The sequence below is a fragment of the Herpailurus yagouaroundi genome, unplaced genomic scaffold, assembly GCF_014898765.1.
Source record: "Herpailurus yagouaroundi ecotype Mexico unplaced genomic scaffold, PumYag 206, whole genome shotgun sequence".
Classification (NCBI taxonomy): Eukaryota; Metazoa; Chordata; class Mammalia; order Carnivora; family Felidae; genus Herpailurus; species Herpailurus yagouaroundi.
In genome coordinates this window covers 4,959,608-4,968,097 of record NW_024412437.1, presented here as the reverse complement: position 1 = coordinate 4,968,097, position 8,490 = coordinate 4,959,608, and the positions used below count along the sequence as shown (strand labels likewise).

Sequence of the window (8,490 nt, the reverse complement as noted above, 5' to 3'; positions counted from 1 at the left end):
TTTTTAACTGAATGCAATCCTTAAACTAGGAACATTGTCATTGAAACTTTTTTATTCAACAAGTTGTTTTTTGTTTTGTTTTGTTTTTTCAACGTTTATTTATTTTGGGGACAGAGAGAGACAGAGCATGAACGGGGGAGGGGCAGAGAGAGAGAGGGAGACACAGAATCGGAAACAGGCTCCAGGCTCTGAGCCATCAGCCCAGAGCCCGACGCGGGGCTCGAACTCACGGACCGCGAGATCGTGACCTGGCTGAAGTCGGACTCTTAACCGACTACGCCACCCAGGCGCCCATCAACAAGTTTTTAAAAGTTGTTGTTTGTACTGGATGCTGAACTGTCCGGATATAAAAATATATGAACTCCTGGGGCGCCTTGGGTGGCTCAGTCAGTTAAGTGATCAACTTCAGCTCAGGTCATGATCTCGCAGCTCGTGAGTACGAGCCCCGCGTCGGGCTCTGTGCGGACGGCTCGGAGCCTGGAGCCTGCTTTGGATTCTGTGGCTCCCTCTCTCTCTCTGCCCCTCCCCTGCTCAAACTCTGTCTCTCTGTTTCTCTCCAAAATAAGTAAACATTAAAATATGTATCTATGAACTCCTCATGTGCACCCATCCTTCTGCAGTGAAACAGAGCTTCGACCTGGAGGAGTACAGCCTCTCGCAGTCCACCCTGGAGCAGGTGGGTCCGTTTTAGGGACTTTATTCCATCCGTGGGACAGAAGTGTACAAGCTGTGCCCGTGCTTTGCACTCGCTTGGAGCTGCGGGAGGCAGCGTGACCTGCCCGTCTCTTCATTTCTTGCCCCTCTCAGGTGTTCCTGGAGCTCTCCAAGGAGCAGGAGCTGGATGACTTTGACGAAGAACTTGACCCCTCAGTTAGATGGAAGCTCCTCCCCCAGGAGGACCCTTGACGCACCAAAACCTCTATTTCCTTTCAAGCCTGCAGTTGTGTTTTTTTGAGACATTTATTTTTATAGCTTCAATGTCAGATTTCTAGAAACTATATTGTAAACACAACATGATTCTTCCTGTGGTGGAGAGAAGGAGCAAGCGCTGGGCAATTGCAGTGACCGCGTGGACAGAGGCACATGGCTGAGCCCGCCTCCTGGTCACAGCCTCTGTGTCTCTGCAGGTGGCCCTGATTCCCTATTTCTGCATAATACTGAATAAGCAAACTCACTCTTACGAGACTGTTTCATTTTCTGAGTACAATAAACACATTGGGTTCAATTGTTTGTTTGTTTGTTTATCAAAACCTTAAAATACTCTCTCACATAGGCTTTGTGAAGCTGATATTTTAATAAGAATTTAAGTGACCATGTCAAAGGTGTCATACTTTTCGAAATACATTTTTTTTGTATATTCTTATGGCTAAAAATATGACGGCATCATTCGTTCTAATATCTGATACCAATATATTTGAAAACACATCCCCTGGTAATGCTATGAGTAGCATACACACGTACTTGTGATTAGCAGTTTACCGAACTTTTTAAATCCCGGTAAACCATTGAAGTCCCGTTTTCACTGTATTTTAAAATCGAGGCTTCAGAGTTGCCCGTTTTGCCACGGATCGTTCGTGGATATTTGCCGCCTGGTCTAAGAAAGTTGATAAATGACCAAGTTGGTGGAAAATGTAAAATAAATCTCATATGTGCCGTTTTGAATTTTTTTTAATTAATTTATTTTTTTAATTAATTTATTTTTTGAGAGAGAGAGCACGAGCAAGGGAGGGGCAGAGAGAGAAAGGGACAGAGGATCCGAAGCAGGCTATCGGCAGCGAGCCCGACGCAAATGGCCCAAATTTCTTATTGTCCTAATTAGTTGAAATCGGACTCCCTGCACTGGTCAGGGTGGCCCTGAAGGGAAGGTCAAGGGGCCATAGCAGTTTAGATCTCCACCCTTTACGATACTGGAATGTGCCCAGGAAGGAGAGTGAGGTCGATGTTGGAATCCAGTCTATCAAATGCAATGAAACGCTCCAATGTCTCCACCCACACCTTTCCTTTGAGAACTTACAAATGTACGAACCAGTTGAGTGTCCAGTTGGAAACTCAAAATGTGTCCAAAACAGAACTCCTAGCATTTCCCTTGGACTTCTCCATCTCAATAGTCGCAACATCCCAGTTGCCAACCTAGAAGGCCACCCTTGACTGCTCTGTGTCCTCCTTCAGGCCAGTTGAGCTGGTGGTTCTATTGACTCTAGCCCCAAATTGCACCCCAGTCCATCCTCTTCTTTCCTTGTGCTGCTACAACCACTGCACGAGCTGCCATTGCCTCTCGCCCAGCGTTCTGCATCGGCCTCCAGTTGTCATTCCCGCATCTGGCCTTGCGTCCCATATTTCATTTTCTGCACAGTGGCTACAAATTCTATCATGTCCCGCATCTTTTATAACCCACCACCACACTCAAATAAAATTCAGACTCCCCGTTCAGACCTACAGATCCTCGTATGACGTGGCCTCTGCCCACCACCCTGAGACTCCAGCCACGTGGAGACTTTCTGTTCCATAAACACATCGAGATTACAGTGGGGCTTGGGACAGATGTGCCCTCTTCCCCGAATGGGCCACATCGAAATGTGGATTGTTTTGAACTGGAGGCGCTTGCGTCCCCATGGGCTCAAGAGAAATTTTGTCTCCCCTTAGCCACACAGAATCTAAACTGGGGGTCTTTCCAAGAACAAGGGTTATGAACAGAGATAAATGTCATCTGAGTGACCCATCTGTTTGGCAGGACAAATGTCTAATTACCAAACATCTGGTCTTCTAATTGTCCTGTGAGGTGCATTTCTTTCCTCCAAAGTCCCAGACCCCTACCCACCTTCTCCCCAGTTCAGAATGACCTATATACCTCATTTTGCTGGCCTGTCTTTGGAATTTCCATGTCTATGTGGATTCCCTGTACGTATGCCTATTAAATTCCATTTTCTCCTCATACTCTGCCTCGTGTCAGTTCAATTCTTACTCTAGCTATAAACACCTTTGAAGGGACAAGAATTCTTGCTCCCCCAACAATTGTTCCTACTTCAGGACCTTTGCATCTACTTTTTCCTCTGCCAAAACTTCCTTCCCCCAGACATTCACCTGCTTGGCTCATGACTGTCCTTCGGGCCTCAGCTAAAATGTCTCCTCTTCTAAAATATCACCCTGACCACCCAATCTAAAGTAGCTCCCAGTCACTCTCACTACTTGCCCTGCTCTATTCTTCAGAAATTAGGTAGCTTATTTATTTATTTGTAGATGACCCGCCACCCTTCCTCCCTACCCTCCTCCCACCAATTAAAGACAATCTGTGTAAGTGTAGGCATCTTATCTGTCTTGTTAACCCTTGTTTCCCCGTGGACTGGAACCGTGCTCATACCATAATAAGCCACCACTAAACAATTATTGGGTTCGTTAACTAAATAGAGGTCCCATTTCTCTGTTCTAGCATTTACTACTGTGAAATGCGATCATCGGTCACAACTTTTTTTTCCATCAAACTATCACTTTTTGAGGTGTGGGGGAAGAAAAATAATTTTTCCTCTACCTTTCTAGGTTCTTGGCTGAGATCCTTCTGTAATAAAAAGACAGATTCATGGGAGAAAAATAAACATAACATCTGTATCTCTTATATTAAAGAGAGAGAGAGAGAGAAATACCCAGAAAAACTGAGTAACTCCCTGAAATGGCCCAAGCCATCACCGTAAGTGCCATTTCCAGCTAAAAACAAAAGATGTTGGGTGGTGAGGGAGAACCAGGTATGGGAGATTTTCAGGAAAAGCACACTAAAGAAGGTTGGAGTTGTGTAGCTTTAAGCCCATGTCTTCTCCACTGACAACAGTTTCTATAGATTTAGAGTACCTTCCTGGTACAGCAAGGGAGACACCCTTACACATGGAAATGTCCCTTATAAATGTAAATTTCCCTTACGAAAGGCTAACTTCTTAGTTTTCAGAGATTTTTCTGTGTCAGCTCTTTCTTAAAAATGAGCAGCTCAAAATAATCCCTATATTACAAAGGCATATTTGGGGGTAGTTTATTTTGCTCCCTGACAAAGGGGAAGGGCCACGTCTTGTTTGTCGTGGTATCCCCAGTTCCTGATACATAGTGGATGCTCAGTAAATGTCAGATGAGTACTCCGAGAGCAGAGAATATCTGAGAGAGGAAGGGAAAGATTATTGGAGACAAATTGTTCCTACTTCAGAATAAGATATGTGGCTGAAAATAACCTGAACGTTGCTGGACCCAAGGGCTATGGACATTTGAGCAATAGTCACTGATTCTTTTTGTTATTTATGACCTGTGAGCTTCTGAGACCCAAACCACTTGAAAATTGAATAACAAATGAAAATTACAAAATTACTGGCTAGGAAAATAGATCAAAGTTGAGATAGTGGTTTGCTTCTGTCAAGATGAAAAATACACGACGTACAATCTATTCTCATAGAGAGGTCTGAGTCATGTCTCCAATGCTGGATAGTTATGAGCTCCTTATGTGCCAAACACTGACTGACACACTTATAGGAAAAGCAAAATAAGTAATATACCATCAGGAAAGGGAAGAAAGAGGATTTATGTTAATTAATCATCTTTCCTATGCCAGACATTCAGGCTACAATCTTTTCTTTCTTTTTTGTTTTGTTTTGTTTTGTTTTGTTTGTTTCAGGCTACAATCTTAAGAAGCTGATTATTACTGTTTTACAGTAAGGAAACTGATCGGCAGTGGGAGTAAATCACCCATAATCACACGATTTGGTAGAGCTGGAATTTGAACCCAAGTTTTTCCGGTTCCAAAGCCCCCATTCCAGTGTATCTAGAATGCAAACAGAATCTGAGAGATGCCATGCAAACATAATTACTGAAAATCAGAATGGTAGCAGAGGAGGGTAATTGACTCTTGGGCCTTCCTGGTAGTGAGTTTGAGATTGGAAGCAAAGAAAACTTGAAGGTTTCCTGGAAGTGAGGTCCTAATGGATGAGGAGGTGGGTCTATGCCAAGTTTCAAGGGGGAGGATAAAAAGCAGGTGGAGTGGTAGGGAGTCATGAAGGTGACTCATCCAGGTGCCATTCCAATTCGGAGAAGACCAAGCCCAATAACCTGTAAGATAATTGTTTTTGTGCCTAGACAATTGAAGGAGGGCAATCGAGAAGGGGAGACCAAAAAAGTTCTGAGAGCCACTTTTTTCAGACCTGAGCCCTGAACCCAAGGTCCTTGTGACCATTTTTTGTATCATGGCCATGGCCGTGGTCTGTGGCCATTCAATGTATTTTCTGCCTGCCAACTGCAGCAGCTGGGCGTTTTGTGATAGCTGTCTAAGCAGTGACACATTGACTCTGTGCTTGTTGGGGACTCTGTAGATCCCCTTATGAATGGCCATTTCCTTTATTTCCTCTGAAGATTCTCAAGTACAAGATTGGGGCCCTGGGGGGCTCAGTTGGTTAAGCGTCCAACTTTGACTCAGGTCATGACCTCACGGTTCGTGAGTTCAAGCCCCACGTCGGGCTCTGTGCTGACAGCTCGGAGCCTGGAGCCTGCTTCACATTCTGTGTCTCCCTTTCTCTCTGCCCTTCCCCTGCTCATGTCTCTGCTCTGTCTCTCTCTCAAAAACGAATAAACATTTTTTTTTAATTTAAAAAAAAAAAGACTAGTGAGAAACAGCAATTAACACAAATATCCTCATTCAAGATAAAACTATGTTAGCATTATTTTCATACTCAAAGCCACTTTGCAAGCTACCTCTGACTACCAGAACTTCAAAAATAACACTGCTTTTGTTTTTATTTTTATTAAATACTGCTCAATTGTATGCTCTAAACTTCTGGGCAAGAATTTTAGAAGGGCTTGGTCAGATACTGTTCCCGTACCTTCTGGTTGCAGTAAGAGGTGATTATACAGTTAATAGTAATAATGCCACAGGTCATTTGAGCAGGTGGGGATCTGGGCTGTCTGCCTTTCCCCATGGATTCATGTTACATTTAGACCTTTGATGCTATGAAGTTAATTGGCTAATTTTTTTTTTTTCCTCAGAGCATCTAATTACATTTGTGAATTAAAATAGAAGTTGAGAAGTGTTCTAACAGAATATTAAAACTCTATCTCCTCCACTGGGGTTCAAAGATATTTAACCTGGTAGACAGATGTATCCTCAAATTAGACAAGATTTTTTTTTTTTTTTTGTAACACTTATTTATTTTTGAGACAGAGAGAGAGAGTGAGAGTGGAGAAGGAGCAGAGAGACAGGGAGACACAGAATCCGAAGCAAGCTTCAGTTGGTTAAGTGTCCAACTCTTGATTTTGGCTCAGGTCATGATCCCAAGGTCATGGGATTGAGCCCTGGGTAGGGTTCTATACTGACAGCATGGAGCCTGCTTGGGATTCTCTCTCTCTCTTTCTGTCTCTCAATAAATAAATAAACATTAAAAAAAAAAGAGGGGAACTTGGTTTTAAAAGACTCTGAAAGACAGGTTATTCCTTGTCAGTGATATGTGCTGTTGAGATTTTAGTTCGTATCAGATGCAGGAAGCATAATGCCCGTATTTAACAGATTTTAGTTACCCATGTACTGAATGTGCCTCTTAAATGTCTAAAACTTTTAGAAGAAAACGATTGAATTGTTGAATATCATATTCTCAAGCATTATTACTTATTTTTCACACCATCTCACACCGATAAAAGGAGTTGAGATTGCTTACACTAAACAAAATACAATCAGACTATTAGGACAAGGGTAAAAGAACAGAAAAGCTAGAACAACCAAGAAAACCCAGAATACCAAGAAAATACACAGTAGGAGAAGGAAACGGAAGGATAAAAATGGAGGCACACATAAAATGATACACCATTTCTGCAAATGGGCTTACAAGGGAACAGAACAATTTTTCATCATTAAAAATGGCTGCAGCTGTATCTCAAAGGAATTCATCTAATCTGGCCAGCCAGATTTCACAACAAAGGAACACTTGAAAATACTGCAGCTGCAAAAGACCTCTGGGAGAGTGAGCTGTATCAGCCTGGAACATTCCACAAAACAAAGGGGAAAATAAATTGCCCTGTAGATAGGTAAGAAAATACTTCCATAATGATGACATTCTATTAAGAAACTTTATGTTTTCTGTCCAAAGCGTTGACAGTGGTATATGAGAGCTTGAAGTCATGTGGAAATTCATTTGTCCTGTTTCATAAACCAAAGAGCGACTGTAAGTTACTTCCAATAAAATCTTCACAGATCAGATAATTCTCCTTCACAGAAAACAAGTATAAAACTGGATAAAATTGCTCAAAACAACAATTTTAAGCGAAAATGATGGCGAAGACAACAAATTATGAAGATTTCCCTCCTGGAGAAGTGCTCCTGTACCTGCTAGAACAAGGGTGAACGTGGCATTCTTGCCCGGAGGTGTTCCCATCGCTAACTGATCTGTACAATGACTCGTGGATAAGTACATACCTAGCTTTGTGTCGTCAACAGCAACTCAAGAAGGGTCCCACTCACACAAGCCAAAACTTCATTCAAAGAATTGTTTTGTAGATTACAAAGCAGCCTTGGCTGACGTAGTAGAAGTCAAATCTGACGGCGGTAAAATCCTTTACCGTAAAGATATTGGTGAACTCACCGAAATGCTGGAAACGCTAAACACCTAGTCTCAGAAAGTAGTCAGGAACCAGAGGTTAGGCGGTAGGAAAACACAAAGAATATCACATTTCGGGGCAACCTGGTTCAAGGTCACGGTACCAGCGCCATCACCGCGAGACGGCTGATGCCAACAGCAATGGTCACAGCCACTGAATTCTTGATGTTGTCACTGCAGCTGGACTCCCAGCACTGCCTCCGGGAAGATTGTCTCTACTATGCCTATCTTTCTTTTTCTTTTTAGTTTATTTATTTATTTTGAGAGAGTGAGCAGGGGAGGGACAGAGTGAGAGAGAGAATCCCAAGCAGGCTCTGCACTGGCAGCACGGAACCCGACGCAGGGCTCAAACTCATGAACCATGAGATCATGACCTGAGCCAAACCAAGAGTCGATGCTTAACTGACTGAGCGCTCCAGGAACCGCTGTACTATCCCTGTTCTTTACCTTGGTTCCCCTGGGTTCAAAGACTCAAGCAGGAGCATTTTACTGAATGCACTGAGAGGGAAGATTGGTCCATTTGGCATCCATAGTGGACAGCCAAATTCTGCCTTCCACCAAAGCTTAACCTTTATCAATTTTAGTGTTTGGAAGAGATGTCCTAAATTTAAGAAAGGTTGCAGAAGGATTAGAAAAATGGCTTTCTCTGAGCAAGTAATGCTTCAGGGAAAGGAAAAGACTGACTTTTCATGGAACGAACACGTATCCCTTAAAAGATAGAGCTTCATAGGAGAGAACATCTGGAAAATCAGCAGCTGTGAAAGCAGGAGAGGAGAAACATCACTCAAGGATGCACAGAAAGCATTAGATTTGTTACAGAAATTTCTTCATCTATCCTTTCTTGTGGTTTTGTTGTTGTTGTTGTCTGTCAACTACTCCAGGA

The 8,490-nt window shown here is 42.9% G+C and overlaps 1 protein-coding gene across 5 annotated transcripts in view; it reads left to right on the top strand.

Moving 5' to 3' along the window:
- LOC121015340 (ABC-type organic anion transporter ABCA8-like) overlaps positions 1–1,225 on the top strand; it is a 61,326-nt gene extending 60,101 nt beyond the window's left edge. For 4 of the 5 annotated variants that reach the window (XM_040452209.1, XM_040452210.1, XM_040452208.1 and 1 more), the window contains 2 exons: positions 621–676; positions 808–1,225. In XM_040452209.1, coding sequence (XP_040308143.1) covers positions 621–676; positions 808–906 — 155 coding nt within the window. In that variant the 3' untranslated portion in view covers positions 907–1,225. Of the gene's footprint in view, positions 1–620; positions 682–807 lie in introns of those variants that run through there. The other variant, XR_005783771.1, reaches the window with a different exon arrangement.
- The last annotated feature ends 7,265 nt before the right edge of the window (positions 1,226–8,490 follow it).